Source organism: Ischnura elegans, chromosome 9, assembly GCF_921293095.1.
Source record: "Ischnura elegans chromosome 9, ioIscEleg1.1, whole genome shotgun sequence".
NCBI classification, from domain to species: domain Eukaryota; kingdom Metazoa; phylum Arthropoda; class Insecta; order Odonata; family Coenagrionidae; genus Ischnura; species Ischnura elegans.
In genome coordinates, this window is record NC_060254.1 from 37,731,354 (window position 1) to 37,751,126 (window position 19,773).

Sequence of the window (19,773 nt, forward strand, 5' to 3'; positions counted from 1 at the left end):
CCTCAAAACTTCTAATATACACATTCGTAACCAAAACAAATAATTCTGTGATAAAATGTAAATAGCAAGTTGTAATAAAAAACTCACAGTAATATTTCAATTCCAAAAAAAAAGTTAAGGAGGGTTCGTTTAGGCACTCCTAATTTTGCCATGACGTCACAGATGACGAGGTCAGAATCTAATGATGTTCAATTTCTACGCGTGAACTCGATAGATAGATGAATCTTCCGGACGAACGCGTATTTGGATGAAGGAAAGTTGGAATACTCTTTACAATACACTTTGCTGTTTAACCGTTTACAGTCAAATGTTCCCATTTGGGAACATGTTTATAAAAATTTATGAAAATTATATTTCGTATCTGTGATTACTTTTATAGCTTTTGTTATATAAATAAAGTATAGAAATATTTTTTAAAGTGAATTGCAATACTTGTGTATACATAGGTCGTTAATTATGCCTTTTAAATTGGTTATTTTCATCACCTCTGTAGTGAGTATGCGGTTTATTCGATATTTTCCCCTACAATCGCTCTCCAGTGATAAATGCTCATTTATTCACAAGATCGGTATATATTACGTTGTTAAACTCAGCTTTTCTTCACGTGTATATTTGTTTTTCAAGCAATAGCAAAATTTTGTGGAATGGAAATTTTTAAATGCTTTTTAAATCCCAAATGGAATTCACATTTGGGATTTAAAAAGCATTTCAAAATTTTGGCTCGGGTTTTCTTTCATAATATCTCTCAGTTACTTGTAAAATGAATAGGATATGCAAAAAATAATAAAAATCAGTTGGAAAGTCTGTGTAGTCTTTAAAGGATAAACGCTTATGATACTTTCATGCTTATCATACAGACATTGGGGCTCAACGTTGAATTTCCGTTTCGCACACGTATCTTTCCGTCAGTGAGCTTATTTCGACAGACTTCAATGATAAACTAATAAGTGAATTAAGTTATTGCACGCTTCAACAACATATTTGTGACAGTTAGACAGCAAAAAGCAGTGCGGGTTTACTGCAAAGGCCTCAAATGCTCAGAATGGTAAGATGCAGCCGTACGGTCAGGGGCGGATCCAGGATTTCATTCTGGGGGCACAAGCAAGGCTGTATCGAGGATTTTGTTCTGGGGGGTGCACAAGGATACCTCTTAGTACAAAACGAACGCAATGATAATTGGGCCGTATTAAAAGTCTTGCATATTTTTTAAGGGTCTGGGGGAGGGGGGGCACGTGCCCCCGTGCCCTCTCCTAGATCCGCCCATGCGTACGGCTACGGTAGGAAGAAATGGGTTGAACCCTATAGCCAAGTTAGCCTTTAGTAATTGTTAAGTGCTGGTCTGCAAAGCCTGCAGCTCAGAGAAAGGATCTGGCCCGCCTACCCTGAACGTGTGATACTCATACGGCTGTGGCTCACAATCAGTCTCGGGTGAGCTCTAACCTAACCTATCTTAACTAACCTTCGGATTGTATCAATGAGTTAATAAGGCCTATAAATATTATCAGTGTTGGAGAGTAACCAGGCAAGCAATCGGATAAATTGTAACGATTATTTTTGCAGTAGATAATACTTACTTGTAACGATTTCTTCATACGAAATTTTGTTTTTATTCGTAAATTACGCCTGACAGTGAAATAAGAATAATTGACAATCCTTAAGTAATCGAGCAAAAGCAATCGGATTACTGTAACGATTACTTTCTTCGTAGGTAATATTTACTTTTAACGATTGATTTTTGCGAAATGTAATTTTTAGTTGCAAAGTACTCAAATGAAAAAAACGACTTCGTTTTCTTCCACTAATTTATTTTGACGGTACGACATGTTTCGAACTTGAGCGGTCATTTACGAGTACAAAATTTTTTTCTACACGTAAATGACCGCTCAAGGTCGAAACATGTCGTACCGTCAAAATAAATTAGTGGAAGAAAACGAAGTCGTTTTTTCATTTGTGAACTTCAACTTCCACAAAGTTGAGCCTGACACCATTGAACGTATTGCAAAGTACTCCTTCCGGTGAAAATGGAATCGTTACTTTCGTTGTAATAGTTATTTGATCGTAATAGACAATTGCATTACTAATTTCACTGATTTACCTAGGCTATCAGGTAATTTTGAGTCCTTGGGCATAGGCGGATCCAGGGGGGGGGGGGGCACGGGGGCACGTGCCCCCCCAGACCCTAAAAAATATGCAAGATTTTTAATACGCTCCCATTATGATTGCATTCGTTTTGTATTACGAGGTATCCTTGTGCCCCACCCAGAACAAAATCCTGGATACGGCCTTGCTTGTGCCCCTCCCAGAAAAAAATCCTGGATCCGCCCCTGTCCTTGGGTACCTACCATAATTTACTATTCAAGGTTCAGCCACTCTTACGTTGGAGCCTACTTAATACTGGTACAGAATATGACACCCCATGTGTTGTTATAATTATAGGCATCGCAAGTGAAATTGCATTCATTCCACATTTTTTCTGAATTCCACACTTAAAACTGTAATTGAGCCTAGTTACTTTTTCTCAATACTTTTACCAAAACTGAATTTTGTATGCTAGGCACTCAAAATAACGACTGAGATTTTAAAACAATCGATAATAGGAATATCGTTTTCTCAATGGGTTATTTAGTGCCGGGGAATATTTTCTTCCTACTTTGCGATTTCCACATCTGGCTTTCACTTCGGTCTGGTTGATCGTTTTTATGATCTCAAAGTTTATACTTCATTCATATCTGAAGCGCCACAATATGCATAAATAAATTATATATAATATATTTATGCATATTGTGGCATTTATTTTAAATATTCACGGCAATTATATGCAATAACACCAAAACCAGACTGAAATCATCATCAGCGCAGACAAGCTGATCGTGTTCCGAGGAAATGATCACTTGGGAAATTATTTATTTACGGAAAAGGAAAGTAGAAATGTGGCTGAAAACTTGCAAGCAATCATAAAAATATCTGTAAGAAATATATATTTCTCTGAAGAAAGGCTTGTCACGTTAACGCAGTCATTAAAATGTTTGACGGTTTCAAACTGGATATTAAATTGATTTAGGAGATATAATTATTTTTTAATGAAAATTTAGAGTGACCTTTGTTAGTTACAGACATGCGTCAAATCCTTTTTAGACCCGGCGGCCGAAGTGCTTCCATCAGTATGCCCATGAGTATGTCTATGACACGTTCGTAGTATGGCCTTATCGGTCGGCAGTTTTACCAAAACAGTCGACCGATCGCTGCTTAGGGCTGATTTAGTTCTAATGCATCTCGTTGCATAATGGTAATGCCTTATTATTTTAATATCAAATTTATTACAAGCATTTACTTAGTCTAACTTTATATTGAGCTTAGCTTTTTCAAAGGTATAGTCTATGTTCATCAGTGCTATTACAATTATAGAGGGAAATTAAAAGTAGAATATGAAATCAGGCCATAAAATAACTCGAAAACATAATTTCCAAGGATAAAATTGCAAAAGAAAACAAGCAATTCGTTTTTACAAAATTTTTGTAATATTTTATTTTTTATAACTCCTTTTAAAAACGAGTAATTAAATACAGTCTGGATAACATTTTACATGAAAATAATTCTTGCCAAATGAGGTCTTTCATTAAATATTCAAACGATCCAGTTTAATATAAATAATTGATCTGGCACTTTTTTATGTTTAGAGATATCGCAATACCCCTCGAATAAATGATGTGAAATACACAAAAATGAATATTTTTTACAGCGATAAGTCAGAAAATAAGTCGCAAAGTCAAAAATAAAATAAAACAGTCAGCAGTGGCGTAATTCGAGTTCGTTTTGGGATAGTTAAAAGCGTGTTCACCAATCTCATGAATAGATGGATAGAACTGCACAAAGGCACTGGGGTAGGTATTTGGTATTTAAACTGATATAGTTACTCAATTAGTTCATCCACTCACAAGACCCATACATTCATAATGCAGCACCTTATAAAAAAAATCACTCACGCACACGCATAAATTTATCTGATATGGACATTGGAATGTTACATCCCAAGAGGAAAATGTTTTTTCTCTATTTCGATTCTCATTTGATTTCCATGTTCCATCATTTATTCGACAGGGACTTGATCTGCGTCCACTTTCGTCTTCACGCACCTACCCCTGTAGCATATTTCAGTCTCTAATGATATTTCTGTGGTGGTGGAAGTGCCCAGAACTCTTGGGGTTGGCTGGTCCGTCAAGGATTCCCCATTCGCCTCGGTTGTGTCCTCGGTCTTCTCCAACAATGCCTCCTGCTGCTGGTCATAGACGTCATCTGGCTGTTCCGTCACGTTCTCAACGTCCGGAACTTTAACCTCGACGTTTGTAACTTTGCCCTCATCGTGCGGGGCTTTATCCTCTGCAAACGTCGACTGGTCTTCGACGTACGTCGTTTTGTCTTCGACGTCCACAACTTTATCCTCCACTTCGCCGCGAAGTTCCTCCTCCGCCGTGAGCTCGTCACTTGTTTTCTTCTCCTCAGATTCCTCCGATGCGTTTTTGTCGGCGGCGGAGTCCCCCGTTTCGGGATCGGCGTTCTGCGGTTCGACTCGATCGTTTTCTTCACCGACTACGGCTTTTACGGGCGCTTTCTCCTTTGATACGTATTGGGAATCAGACGATTCCTTATCGGACTCGGAGAAATCACCGTTTTCCAGGTCTTCGAAGATGTCCTCTTCCGGATCGGCCTTCGCCGCGTCATCCTCGGCGCGGTCGTCACCGACCTCCAGGTCGGCGTAGGTCTCCGCGTTGGGCTCCGTCGTCTCCGCCAGTTCTTCCACGCCTTCGGGCTGGGGTTGCGACTCCTCTCCGGCGTCAGCGTCGAAGTCTTTCGGCACTGGGGTGTTCTGCCAGCCTGCCGGTGTCTTCTCCTTCAGAGGCGTCGTGAACTGCAGGAGGTTCTGCGAGACTGATGCGAGGTTCTGGGACTCGGCTGTTTCCAACGTGTCTGGTCGGGCCCTGTTGGTCTTCGTCCGCACCCGGACCCAGTTTCCGCGTCTCCGACCGCCGACGACCTGCAGGAAGATCAAAAAGAATCGAGGTTAATGAAATCCATTCTTGGAGCTGTGCAAGGGCGTACCCAGGAACAAAACTAGGGAGGGAAAGCCATGGTCGTTCAAGTCTTAAACTTTTTGTATGGAAAAAGTGAATTTAGCCAACATTTTAAGAAAATTATAATAGTGCTAAATTTATAAAATTATTTGCTTGAAAAAAATTTTTGTTACCAGTCTAATTCCAATATAATTTTTCGTGGGTTAAAAGAAAATTTGTTGAAAACTTTCGTTTCAATCTAGTTCTGATTTTCATTATAGACTTCTGCGATTTTTGTTTCTGAGGGGTTGGGGTAGCAGCACAATCCTGCCCCCCGCTGGCTTCGCCCATGGAGCTGTGGTAAAAATGAGTGAATCATAAGGGGCAGCCACCTAAGGGGGCTACCTCCTAATCAAATTAAAGTTATTGCTTTATTTTACTTTAGTTCAACGGGGAGAGGAGAAGATGATCAGAACGGGGATGAAAAAGGAATCAGAATCCTACGAGAAAATTATGTAGCAATTCCTTCAAAAAAATTCTATACAATTGCATTTCATTTCCGTGTAAGCATTGCATAGAATTTCCTTGAAATATTAAAACACTTTTTTTTAGGAAAATCTTCTGAATTCCCAACTCTTTCTCCAGGAATTAAAAAATATCCCAAACAATTTCTTTTTAAATCCATATTCTCTAGAGGTCGCGTCGAAATTATTCAAAATAATTTTATTACTCCGTACTTATAAAAAATTGCAATTAATATTAGGAAAAATGGACGGATGGCGTGATAAGCAAGGATTAATACCAAAGAATAGAAGAATAAGGGAAACGCTGACACTGTGAAGCAACAAACGCAATAGGACTCGCTGTGATGGCCATATCACGAGGCACTCTTAACGCATGGGAAATAGATTGATATTTGCCCTGAGGTGGGCGAAAAAAAAGAAAGAGGCAAGTTCTTGGGATAAATTAAGAACTATAAAAGAGAGAAGGAACCAAATATGATTAAATAATTGGCTTGGGATCTATGGATAGATGCAGATTTTCGGTCCTTGAATACCAATATAATGAATGAAAGATAAAGTAAATCATTTACAAACTGTTGGACAGGGACAAAAAAGGCCACTTATTAGAAGAATATTTCTATGATTATAGATACTTGTAAGGGAGATTTTAGAAATATGGAATAAGATCCATAGTGGCACTATACGATGAAAGTAATATCCTATTATATTTATATAAAACTTAGTTGGTGATGAAATACTTTAAATCAAAAACGGTACCTATTATATCTATTAAAACATGGTCACTTTGCATTGCCAGAACTTCTTAATCATGTAAGATGCTCATTTAGTAATAGGTATTACATCACCCAGATAACGTTAGACAGAAAAAGCTAAATCATCGTCGTTTTGATGTGGTTATGATATTTCATTTCATCAAGATTCCGTTTAATCTCTATAAAAGTATAATTTAATCTCCACGAGACTAGTAATTTTTTCTTGAGTCAATATCGCTCCACTTCCAAATATTTCAGGACACTTTTAAAAGTTCAAACCATCATTTATGGAAATATACAGGTTTCTTATAATTTTCTCTCTAGTTCCATTATCACTAACGTTGTTCACACGTTTTTTTAACGATAAACTATCGTTTTATCACCGTAACTTAGAACTTAAGGAGTTGAAACATCGGACTCGGAAGGTCTCACAAGTTAAGGGCGTAAAATGGATAATTTTCAACAAACTACTTGCATTAAATGCGTGTAAAGTCAAAATTTTACAATTACCGTGTTTCCTCGCTTAAGTATAATAATAATTTGGCATACTTGCGCTCACCGTCATAAATATCATTTTTACGACAGAATTACATAATGCACATCAGAAATTAGATCATGCATAAATTCATCATTAGTTCAGAATAAGGTCAATTTGCTACAATAATCACTACGTTGCTAATGGTATTAGAAAAAATTACTAGAGCGATCAAATAAAAGCATTTTTGATACATACAGAGCGTTTCACAACTTATCTTCAACACCAAGGATTGGCATACACGATATTTATCTATTTATAAGGATGTGTATCCTAATACCAATTTAGGCAACAGAAATAACTGAAAATTTATATTTTGCTAAAACTATATTTGGGAAATCCAAATGGAAAACAATTTTCACAATAAAGTCCTTTCTCAAGTGAGGTCAAATATTTATTTATCTTCAGTGAATGCCAGTTTTGTCAGGAGCATACAATAAAGAAATCGATTTCATGTTATAGCATCACATTACCTGACTTTTCAAAATATATAACCGTAGAAAAAGCAAAAAATCAAGACAATTTTAACCCCAAAATGTTTCTGTGTCTTATACAATGAAAATAAATAACAGTAAAAATTTATTTTAAATATATCTTTTTTGATTTTAGCCATATCAGTAATAATATGCATTTCGCAACCAACGCCTGAAGTAAAGCATAGAAGTAAAGGAAACAAAATTATTTTTGACGAGGGTAAGTTAAGCTCGTTAATAGTATGTAATTTAATTACTTTTTGAGGTCTTTAGAGTACCTGAATAATTCCGATTTCAAACTAATGGGAAAAAAAATCATCAAACCAATTTCCCGTACCAAATCCTAGACTATCGAACACAACTCTTGAACTAAACTTTGCATTGGACTATTTATTTTGCGTATTTTATAGGTTAAATATTTAAAACGATACAAACCTTTTTCAATGGTCGGACCTCAACTTTTTCTGGCTGTTCGTCGGTGACTGGATCCTCTTTGTTTTCCGGAATGACAGATTCCTCAGGCTGCGGTGCTTCAGCTTTGACTTCGACTGTCGTGCTGTGACCCTGGCTATCTTCCGTTGGTTCCTTCACAGCCTGGACCTCTTCGGCTACTGACTCCTCCACGATCGTTTCTTCCGTTGCCTTCTCTTCCTCCAAGTACGCCTTCTCTTTGGATTTGGTGAGCTTGACCTTGTCGAAGTGGCGGGATTCTTGTCCAGATTCCAATTCATCCTTGTTGTTGTACAGTGAGTCCTCTCCCCTGTTGTCACCCGCGAAGTTTAGAACAAAGTCTTGTTGGTTTGTTCTATACGTTCCCTTCTGCTGATCTCCATCGGGCGAGTTGTCGTACGACTGAGGAGCCTGCTGCGCAGAAAATGGCCTCGATCTCTCATACGTGTAAACGGCGTCGTCAGGGACGGCGAAACTGGATGGCCTCACAGGAGGGTTACGATATTTCAATGGAATCTCCCCACCATCTTGAGGTTGCTGCGACTCCTGAGAATAATACTGGGCTCCTGACTGATAGACTGGTCCCTGGTTGAACGACTCTACTTTTTCCTGCGTGCGCAGAGCTTTCGTGGGAATGTGCGAGGCCAGCTGTTCCTCGGAAATTTGGAACCTTTGAGCTTCTTCGTTGATCTGCGGTTGGACGTAGGAATCCTCGCTGACAACACTGGACTTCACGGTCTGAAATCCTTGACCTGACTGCGATACCGGACTAGTTTCTTGCTGTTGGTCTTCTGAGCCGGAATAATCAGTCTGCCTCCATCTCGCGGCTGACCTCTCGGTAGACGAGGGAGTCAATCGACGTGAAGGGACCCTGGACCGTTGACGGTATCCTCCTTGCAGTCTAGCGGGTTCCTCCTGATCCTCCTCGTTGACTTCGTTGGAAGAGGGGGAAGCCGGCCTTCTGTTGCCGAGCACAGGACGCTTACGAACTCTGAAGCCACCGGCTCTATTGCCACCAAAGGAAGGTGTGTCGTAGGTGGGGTTCTCCTCTTGCGTGCTGACAGCCGGCAGGGTTGACAGGAAATATGAAGGCTCGGTAGTGGTTGATGTTGTTGTGGTCGTGGGGGTGGTGGGTCTGCGAATCCTTATGCGAGTGGTAGAAGTGGATTTGACAACTGGTCTCCTGGCAGGGCGCACCGTGTAAACTTTATTCGACTGAGGATTTTCAGGAGGCGGTGTTGTGGATGGGACCGAATTAAGGGGCGCAGTCACTTGAGATTGACGTCGAGGAGATCCGACCCTGGAGACGAAATTTCCGTATTTCCTCCCTGGCTTGCCAGACACTGTTGTCGTGGTGGTAGATTCCGTTGTAGCAGGCGCTGGTGGAATGGTTGCGACTTCTTGATATTCATTCCCGACATCAAAAGATGCGAGGGGTTGTTCGTATTGTTCTTGAACAACTTGCTGATTGGCTGGAACTTCCTGAGAAATGAAGTCGCCGGGTCCCTGAACTACTCTAATTGCATCCTTCTGATTTTTAGCCTCATAGGTTTCGATCACAATTGGGGAAGGAGAGAAACTAGTTTCGCTCTCGGTCTTCACAGGCTGAGGAGAAATTTGGGGAGATGAATCAAAAGCTAGAGACACTTGTTGTGAATCATCGGAGATATCTCTCGGTGGATCTTGGTAAGTAACCTCTGGGGCTTGGTTCCGCCTTGGAGTGTGCTGGTACCTTTGGCCAGGAGACGGATTTTGACTGTATGATGTACCAGTGGATTGAGAGCCGTCGTCGCTGAAACTTCCATATTGAGCACGATGCCTACTTCCTGCCCTTTCACCTCCTCTCACGCGAGTTCTACCCCGGGTATGAACGGGTCTTTCCGCTTCTTGTACATTTTCTTGGGAAACTTGGACCTGCAATGGGCGCTGCCTTTCCGGCTTCCTGAACTGCTCCTCGGGTTGAGAAAATTGACTTAAATCTTGCACATTGATTCCAAACGCAGGTGTCTCCCCGACCTGCTCGCTTTGAGCCTCAGGTTGAGCTCTATCTGTTGCGGTAGAGAGTGGAACGGGATTCCTATGACTTTCGGAGCTCTGTTCATTGTCAGAAGTGCTGGAAGCAGCGGTGACACGCTGTCGTCCTCGGAAGCGCTGGTGTACGGTTCTCTGTGGAGGAGATGGTACCTCTTCCTCGGAAGGAGTCTCAGTTGTGTAATGGCGGCCTCTAGTTCGTTGAACTGGTTGACGTCCACGAGACTGATGTCCTCTATACCTCGGGCGCTCTTCATTGTTGGCATCGGAGTCTTTCTGCGCGTTCTGAGAACTGTGCGTTCTCTGAGGTTGCCTATACCTAGTTCTCTTCGGTTCCTCCTGCGTCTGGATTTGATAAATAGGTTCCTGCGACGTTGTAGTTGCTTGGGTCGTTTTAGGCAACTCTTCTGAAAATTGCACTGCTGGATTATCCTCCAGTTTATAGGTATTTCCCGCGCTATCCTCTATACTCTGCTCGTTCGTGGATAGCCCTTCATTTACTAAGACGGACACAGGGTTGTTGTCTCTACCATGATTAGGGGAAGGACTGACATTAGAATAGAGGAGAGGTTGCTGGCTTTCAAAGCGTTGCTCATTTGTGTATGTTCTATTTATTGGATTTGGAATTGGAGTAGAGATTACGTAATACTGTGGTTGCTGGTTTCCTTGCACTCCGGATATTTCAGGTAAGGGAGTACTTTGGCGATGGCTTTGCGGCTCAGAAATTTCAACAGATGGAGTAAATTGAGTTGAGTATATATTTTGCAGCCCTTGATTCTGATCTTTCAGAGAAACGGTTTCCTGCTGGTAAGTTCTGAAGCGCCCACCTTCGCCGGATTGAACTCGCTGGCCCCTGGGAACCACGAATTGTTCCTCGACATAAGGGCCTTGTGTGACAGTGGCAACAACGCCTTGATAATTCTGCTGTAATTGTGCGCCTTGTGTTTCAACTTCTTTAAAGTTCTGCTGAGATTGATATTTTTGACCTCTTGGTAGTTCATAATTCGAGTAAATGTCACCCTTCTGTCCGACGAATGCCGTACCTCGATCGTTGTCCTTATTCCTTGACGGCTGCCGAGGCTGTTCCTTTATTTTCGATTCTCCTTCGAATGATCCTCTGTAAACTGAACTTTGTTGATCAGTGACCGGTCTAGGACTCTGTACAGGAGGAAGAGTTGGACTAACACCTAGATTTGGTGACGGATCAAAGGTAGACACAGTGTATTCACGTTGACCACCATAATATGTCCGCAAGCCCCCGTTATCGTCTGGTCTTTGAATTTGACCAGTAATTACGTCTCCTAAAACCTGTGGCTGCTGGAAAGCAGACAAAACGACAGCGCCTTGATTCCTTAAGTGCCCTTCGCTAGAACCGATGGAAGTCTGACCGGCAGAAGAAACCACCCCGTCGTTGCTATATTGCTGATGAGCCACAGTAGGTGAAGACTCGCGGATGTACTGGCCAGCGAATGGATCTTTAGTGGCATCAGTAGTGGTGGTAGTAGTGGTAGTGGATGGATTGGCGTCACTAAGGGGCAAAACTGGATTGTAATTCTGATAGGCATTGTTTACATCATAGTTATCGGCAGATACGTTGGCTTCAGTTGTGGTGGTGGATGGCCTTCTTCTACCGTCCCAAGGTCGCCTCGTTCTTATTGATGGCTGACGGGTCGTATCTGAAGCTGCATTTCCTCGGTAGTTGCCTCTATTTCTATAGTTTCCATCCGAGTCAGACGAGGTAGTCTGCGTGTAGGTAGGCCGTTGACGCGTTCGTCCCCTTGAATGATGAGCCGGCGCTCTAGTTTGAGGCGGCGGTGTCGTAGTCGTAGTAGTAGTGGTGGTGGTGGTAGTCGGCTGCGTCGTTTCTGGTGGAGAGTAATAGGCTGAGTCTTCTGATGGAATTGGTGTTGATTGGTAAGTAAAGGTATGTTGGGGCAATTGAGGCAATTGTTGTTTCTGAGATACACTTCCTTGTGAGTTAAGCTGACTGATTTGGTGTTGGTTCAAGGCTAATTGGTTTTGATTGACATTGTCGCTCACTACGTGCTGAGACTGCGGTTGATATTCTTGCTGCTGATAAAGAGTCTGCTGAGGTGTATACTGCTGGTAAATTTGCTGTGGTTGGTCGTATTGGGGTCGAGGTTGCGGAGTGGACGCAAATTGGTAAACGGTGCCCCTTGTTGGCCCCACAGAGCTTATACTAGGCGTGTATGCAGATGGAGTTGCGGTGGATGGCTGAAGAGAATTCACAAGCTCTGGTAAGGCCGAAGGCCTCGTGCTTGGCTGAACAGGCACGACTCGTTCGGTTGTGCTGGCCACAGGGGTTGATGATACTACTACGGAACCAACATGAGGAGCCGGGAAAGGTATTTTTGCGTAACCGGACGGAGGTTGAAAACTAAGGGGAGCTACAAAAAACGGCAAGCGGTCAACCTTCCTCTCAACACGATTCGAATCTAACATTGATAAGTATGGCAGTTCAAACTTGGCGTAACCTTTGGGGGGTCGTAAAACTGATGGACCGACGAAAACCTTTGGAGGATTAGGTCCAGCACGATCTAATACTGGGACACTCTTGGCTCCACTTAATGACTTAAGAACATCATCTACGCTTAACTTGCTCGTTCCATCGCCTTCGATGTTTTCCATGTAGACAGAGAGGGGAGGTTGGTAAGGAGCAGGCGACGTTGGTGATTCATCTGATGTAGTAGTGTAAGCTGGGGTCGGTGAGGTAGTAATCGGTCTCGATGTAGTCTGAGGAGGTAAAGAAGGGCTAATGACTTGTCTCGCATCTTGGTAATATCTTTGGCCATTATCTTCCTGCGATACTGGGGGTTGACGATAGAACTGCTGGTTTATAGGCTGCTGAGGCCTGCTGGGCTGCTGTTGTCGGACTGGGTTCTGCTGCTCTTGCTGCTGCAGTTGTTCAACCGACTGAAATCTAAATTTTTCCTGGTTCTGTTGAGCGAATTGTCGGGTGGGAAATGAAGTCTGAGACTGCTGACGGAAACCACCGTTTTCATGAAATTGCTGTAGTCTGGGAGGTGTGAAAGATAAGACCTTCTCTTCTCTTACTATGGTTTCTTGACCTTGGTTAGCCTTAGCGTTTTCTGATTCAGCTACTCCTGAGTTCACCGCTTGGACTCCCTGATTTCCTTGGAAATTTTGCCCTGAAAACTGTTGGCCCGCTGAATTTTGAACGTGCTTGATTTGGAAAGAATGTGCTACCTGCCTCTCTGGTTTAGGTATCTCTTTTTGCCGAATAGCGGCCAGATTTTGATTTTGAAAAACTTGTTTGTTCACGCGATCGCGTTGTCTCAAGGCTTCCACTGGTACATACAACAACTGTACTTCCTCCTCAACGTCTTCTTCAGGATTCGCCTGGAATGTAGTTACTTGCTTTTCTTGCTGAGGAGGTATTCTTGGGGCGTCGGCTTGAGCAGATACTACTGGATTTACGCTAGGTTTAGGTGATGGAGAGGCTTCTAGTTTTTGGGCTGCCGGAGGTGACGCCTTCGTTGGCTGTTGAATTTGTTGCTGCTGTGGAACAAGACGTACATTCACGGGAGCGACTGGGCTGGGTCTACTATTGAAGTCACCTATCGCCGATGTTGGAAATGGGGAAGGTAACGGTGATCCAAGAAGCTGCTGGTTAATCTGGTGATGCAGCTGATTTTGGAGTTGGTGCTGGAATATATTTTGAAGGTTTACTTGAGCAGCAGTTGGCTGAGGTGCGTGTGGAATCGGCAGTAATTGAAGTTGAGGAGTCTGAAACCCGTGGGGAGCACCAAGTCCACTTGGGGAGAGAACCAAGGGGAACTGATCGTGAGGAGTTCCTTGGAATCTTATTTGCTTCTGCGGACGTATTTGATTTTGCTGCGCCTGTTGCAAAGGTTGCTGTTGCTGATGAAGAACTTGTTGCTGTTGTTGAACGGGTGTCTGCTGCAGTTGCTGTGCTGGCTGCTGATGGAACTGTTGGTTGAGGAAATGGGACGGTGGTCTGCTCGGTTGGATATTTTGTACCAATTGCTGAGTAGGAATGGGAGATTCGTGGGTAGGGAATACCACTCTGGGATGCTGAACGTGTTGCTGCTGACCATCGAGTGGGAAACCTTGGAACTGTTGCCTAAGTGGTGCATTTTGCGTGTACAGAAACCTGTGATCCCTTCCCTGCTTCAACCCGTTAGACTGAGGCGGTGGAGGAGGTGGTCTTTGGTTCTCTATGTAGGATGTATCAAGGATGGGTCTGGATGCTTCCTGTCGCTGAACCCTTACGGGTGGGGGAGGAGGCCTCAAGAACTCGGTATCCTCGAAGGTGACTTGTGGTGATGGCAATTTAACGGGAGCGGATACGAAGTCTGAGCTAGCCTGGACGTCAAGGTCTCCGGCGGCCACAGCTGCTGCTCGGCACGTTAAGCAGGGCGCCTCTATCGGGATCCATCCTCCGTTAGATCTGGATGACTTCTGGCTCCATTTGGGCAGTCCATCTTCTGACTGCACTCCGGACACGGCTAGGAATAACACCAGGGCCAACAGGCTACCCGGCGGACCAGCCATGGCTAGGCTTCAGGCCTCCCCCTGTAAGAATAAAAAGAGAACAAATGTAGCTATAGGCCATAAAAAATTAATAATGAAATGCTTGATCATCATGACTGAGGAAATATCCAACGTAAGTGTTCCATACAAATTACGGCTTAACCATATCTTTTAAGCGCACTCAGTGGATACTAGATAAAGTCATTTAACCCCGAAATTTGAAACGAACGTTTTCCTTAACAGTATTCTTTTATAAACAATCACAAAAATATCTTGAAAATCCTTAATTTTATTCTTCCAATCCACATAATTATACTCATTGCCTGCGATTATTTTTAAAAAGCACTTCAGAGACATTTCCAAGAGGTGGTATTAGTGAAGTCGTTCAACATTGGTAGCCATTTCATGCCATTGACTAGTCTGTGTGCTTCCTACGATTTTTGCTTAACAAATCGTTAACTTAGGTAATCACGTTTTTATAAAAGAGACGGAACGTAAATATTATAGAGAACATTTCGCATGGAGGCAGAATTGCCGAGTTAACATTTTTAACAGAAAAATCAAGTGATGAAACTGAAACCTGATTATCAATTTGAGACAGACAGCATTACACATAAGACCAACACACATACAGTATGCTTTCGTTTTATTCCTGTTGACATGGTGGTTGACATTCTTATTGACAAGGTGATTGACACTCCTGTTGATATGTGTTCCGGTGAATATGTGGGTGGGTGCGATAAAATAAATGATATTTAGTATTTTCCTCATCTTCCGACCCAATAGGAATTTTCATATGCTAATTGATATCACCTGCGTTCCTTCAATAGATGAAGGCATAAAAATCATTAAGAAAGTACATTATAACCGTAAGGCTCTTTGGTCTTTGGGGTTTTGATAATCTCGGATATTAAATCGAAAACCAGTCAAAAAAGGATAAATCAAGGATAGATGCATTCTATATGTGGTGTGACAAAAAGAATGATGAGGATGAAATGCATCGATCGAGTAAGTAATGAGGAAGTCATACGGAGAGTAGGAGAGATGATAAGATTCACGAAAACTTTGATGGAAAGGCGGAGAATCCTTATAGGTCATATATTGAGATATGATGGCATGATGAAGACAATCGTCGAGGGAAAAGTAGATGGCAAGAACGGGAAAGGAAAAACCTTGAACAAAATTAATAAAATGGATGGAATAAGAAGGATGTGAAAGATAAGAATTACGTAGGCGTGAAAAGATTATCTGAGAGGATATTTGAGTGGTGAGCTGCGTCGAAAAAATCTTAGAATTATTGAGAAGAGATTCCGATTATGAAGATAAAAAGTACTGAACTAAATTACAAACGGATGAGCAAATCCACTTCTAAGCCATGATAGTATCCTTCATATACACTGAAATTGATCAATGCAACGGTATTGGGCATCGATGAAATATTTCAAAATGAGGCTAATAACTATCCATTTATTTCCCATCCAAGGTGCAGGTAGAAATTGTAAAATAAATTATAGTTTAAAATAAGACGAGGACACAGCATTGGTCATTTTTAAACCTGTATAATTTGAGTTGCGTTCTACAAACCAATCATTGCACGAGTATTCTACGAGCCTTTTAACTGGATAATGCGCAACATTCTATGCATTATTTTTTCTAGTCGTTAGGAATAAATATCATTCTAAAAAGGAATGAGCAAGAATCTTTCCTAAAATCGTTTTCCTAGAACGTGTTCACACAAGTGAGAGCTCACGATAGGTATATATGGATATCGATGAGAACACTACTCTCCAAGGAAACATCTGTACATCATCTCACAGGCTTAAAAATTTTCAGAACGTGTTCCCGATTCAAGAGAGTTGGAAATCGTCTTTAGAAAACTTATTATAAACACCTATCATTTTGAACCAATGAGCATTGTCAATTTCTGAGGGCAGACAACGACGCAGAATTGCGATTTTATCGTTAATACAGCGGAAAAATTACCAACAAAGGCTAAATCTATCGGCTATTTGGATGGAAGATATTTTTTATGCCTTTCAAACCAGTGGCGTAGCCAGAGGGGATGTCCAGGGGGTCCGGATCCCCCCTCCCCGAAATTTAAAAACACAGTTATTTTCCTTAATAAAAGAAAACAAAATATTTAAAAATCATAAATTTACAAAATTTTTTCTTTAAAAAATGAAGTTTTTCCGATTATTAAAAGTGTTAAAATTAGTTTAAACCCATTTCTTAGTACCCTGCTTTTCAAAGATTTTCCCCCCTGGTTTTGGACCCCCCAAAACAAAATTCCTGGCTATGCCACCGTTTCAAACTATGCTGCTGCATTGATTAATGCCGCGATCGAAGAAGCGTATGAATACTATGTAAATTCGATTTTATCCTGTACTTAAATGTTCCTGAAGCCCACAAAATAAAACTATTTAAATGCCAAAATACGCGTTTCAATGAAGACAAATAAAAATATCTATTTCGTATTCAAGATGATAGAATCAAATAAATTCATGAAAAAGTGTGCAATGATAGAAGACAGTAAGTAAATCCAGAATCCCTCGAGCTATCACGGAAAATGGTAGAGTGAAACGACCATTTTTCTTCTCCGTCATTTGAACGATAGCTGGAGCTGTCCCTCGATAGGGATGGAAAAAATGATAGCGTGAATGGGGCTCAACCCACCGCTTGAGCTATCATTCTGAAAGACGGAAAAAATGATCGTCTTATTCGGGCTTAAGATGTAAAGGCTGCGAGAATGACTAGAAAATCTTCTCGATCCCTTCCATGCATCAGACTACCGACTTGTCGAGCGTCAGCCTCCGTAAAAGTGGGGCAAATCGCTTACAGACTTGACACCCAATTCCTTACTTTCCCCACCACCCCGGATACATCGCGAAAAAGCCGGCAAGGCCGGTTCGAATAAAAATATACAGCGAAAAAAAATTAGAAATGCGTGCACATAAAATCGAATTTCCTCGCTTTCCAATTCCACGTGGAATGGACGGTGGAATGATCTGTTCACTTGTACACTTTTATGTGTACCTAAAGAGGAATTATTTGTGACCTCTGACCAGATGAACGAGGAGCACAGTGCCAAGAAAATTATCTTAAATTATTAAGAGCAATGAAAAGGTTTAAAAATTCGCATTAAAATCACAGATAAAATTATAATTCTAATTTCTTCACTTTCCAATTCCACTTGGACTAAACGCTGGAATGATCTGTTTATTTATATACTTATGCGTATAAAAGGGAATTAGTAACCACTGACCAGTTTAAAAAAAAGTACAGAGAGCCAAGAAAGTTTATTAAACCAAGAGTGAAGTTTATTAAATCAATATTCTTAACGCTGACATCGAAGAGGTGGCTGTATAATTCATAAAATCTTATCAGCTGATTAAGTCAGACCCAAACCCATATAGCGTTCGCGGCACGGAACATGTCAAGTAAAAGAAACTATTCTTAAATCAATAAAAATTACACTAATCTACCAAGAAAGTATATCTAATTATGGGATACGGGAAAATATTCAAACTATAAAGAATGCTTTCAAATTAAGAATTTTTCTTAGGAGTGCCATTCTGTTGCTATACCCCCTAAAATTAAGAAAATGTACTCACAAATTACTAATGTATAAATCATGAGGGAGCTTCTGTTTTTAAGAAAATCTTTTTTTACACGGTACGTTTTGAATTTAGATTACCTACCAACGTAGTTACGAAGTGTCTGGCTAGACTTGGCCAACAAATAGTAGATAAGTGCGATCGTAATATTGAATTACACATTTCTCTAAAGAGGTTGCCATAAATTCAACTTTATACGTTACCATTCAATGCCAAAAGAATTTTCATAATTTAGGAAAAAATTATAAAAACCACCATTCTAGTGAGATCTCAATAAAATACTCTGGGCACCTATTGATGAGAGGTTTACTCATTTATCACATGGGTACCTCAGAAATTATGATTTTTTTAAATCACTGAACCTCCCGGTTGATAGAAGGTTCTGAACTAACAGCGCTTACATTTATCCGTTGGTATGATCATCAGAGGATGTGTACACAATAGCGTTCATCAGCTTCAGCGCATGGGGCCGAGATTGAGATGGCAAAGTCCTAGATCGCGAAATGGATCTATTGGGACTGATTGGCTGACTACGACGATAGAGCTCCTTTCCATCATACTTAATTTGATTGGCAATTAAATATCCATTGTATTCAAGAAGAAGGATACATACCGCGGTTTCAATAAATTGAATTTATAGTAAATTGTACGAACACTTCATTTGCAAACATTCTCCATTTCCCATGATGCATACTGAAATAGGAGGTTTCAATTTTGGCGTCAGCTATTGGTTACCGCGGAGCCATCTTCAAATCTATTGTTTATAATGTTTCTATATCCTCAATATGTGCGTTTACACTGTCACTGGACAATGTCTAGGAATTTTTGGGAAATCCTTCCCCCGAAACTTGCCCTGAACCGAGCTCACCGTCCACCACAGATATGGTTGGATTTTTCGCGGAACTCGGGACAAAGGATACTTTAATGCGCGCGACTGCAGAATATGCGCCACTCAATAAATAAATTGCATTCGTAGATCCAATTTTAGATCAGTACAATGCATTGCATTCATTTAACGTGAGGGGCATTTGCAATGCAATTCTGAATACAAAAGAGTTTCCTAAACTATCCGCTGTGCAACGAATGGCGCAGATCGATTAATACATTCTTAATGTTTGCAATAGAGTGGGTATTCGCACTAACGAGAAATAGATAGAATATCCCTAATTGTTGTAAACCGCAAGACCGAGCTCAATGCATACGAGGTGTATTCAGAAAAAAAATCGGAAACTAAGTTTTGAAATTTCTTTCGAATCTGTAGAGTCCTGTTGTTATTTTTTTTCAATTTTATTGGAATATATGTCCCTGAATTATAATAAAATTTTCAACTGTATTCATCGTTTAATTTTTCAGTGTCAGCCGCAAAGGTTGGACGTGCTTTTTTATCAGCTCGGCGATTTTGGGCTCACACTTGATTGGTTGTTCGTGAATTTTTGGCCAAAAACAATACTTTTATCGATGCCTCGGCCACCATATTCGCCAGACATGGCTCCACGATACATTTTCCCATTAAAAAAAATGAGGAGACACTTAAAGGACCATCGTTTTGCAAGCATAGGTAACATTTAAAGAAATCACTATCCCAAAGATCGAGTTTGAGCATGTTGAAGGCGGTAACATTAATGTAGACGAATGAAAAAAATGCTATTTTAAAATAACTAAAATTCACGTTATTATCTGAACACTCCTCGTAGCTTACGTACCACCAATTATCCTGTATGCAATAATAAAGAGAGCCCCCAAAGGGCCGTCGTTTTAAACCATAAAATGACATTAACAGAAATCACTGACAAAACTAAAGGCTATCCCA

At 41.1% G+C, this 19,773-nt stretch overlaps 1 protein-coding gene across 1 annotated transcript in view; it reads right to left on the reverse strand.

The window, feature by feature from the left end:
• Positions 1–3,495: 3,495 nt before the first annotated feature.
• LOC124165494 overlaps positions 3,496–19,773 on the reverse strand; it is a 173,640-nt gene continuing 157,362 nt past the window's right edge. The window contains exons 3-4 of the mRNA XM_046542934.1: positions 7,768–14,391; positions 3,496–5,032 (exon numbers count right to left, since the gene is read on the reverse strand). Coding sequence (XP_046398890.1) covers positions 4,088–5,032; positions 7,768–14,370 — 7,548 coding nt within the window. The 5' untranslated portion in view covers positions 14,371–14,391 and the 3' untranslated portion in view covers positions 3,496–4,087. The remainder of the gene's footprint in view (positions 5,033–7,767; positions 14,392–19,773) is intronic.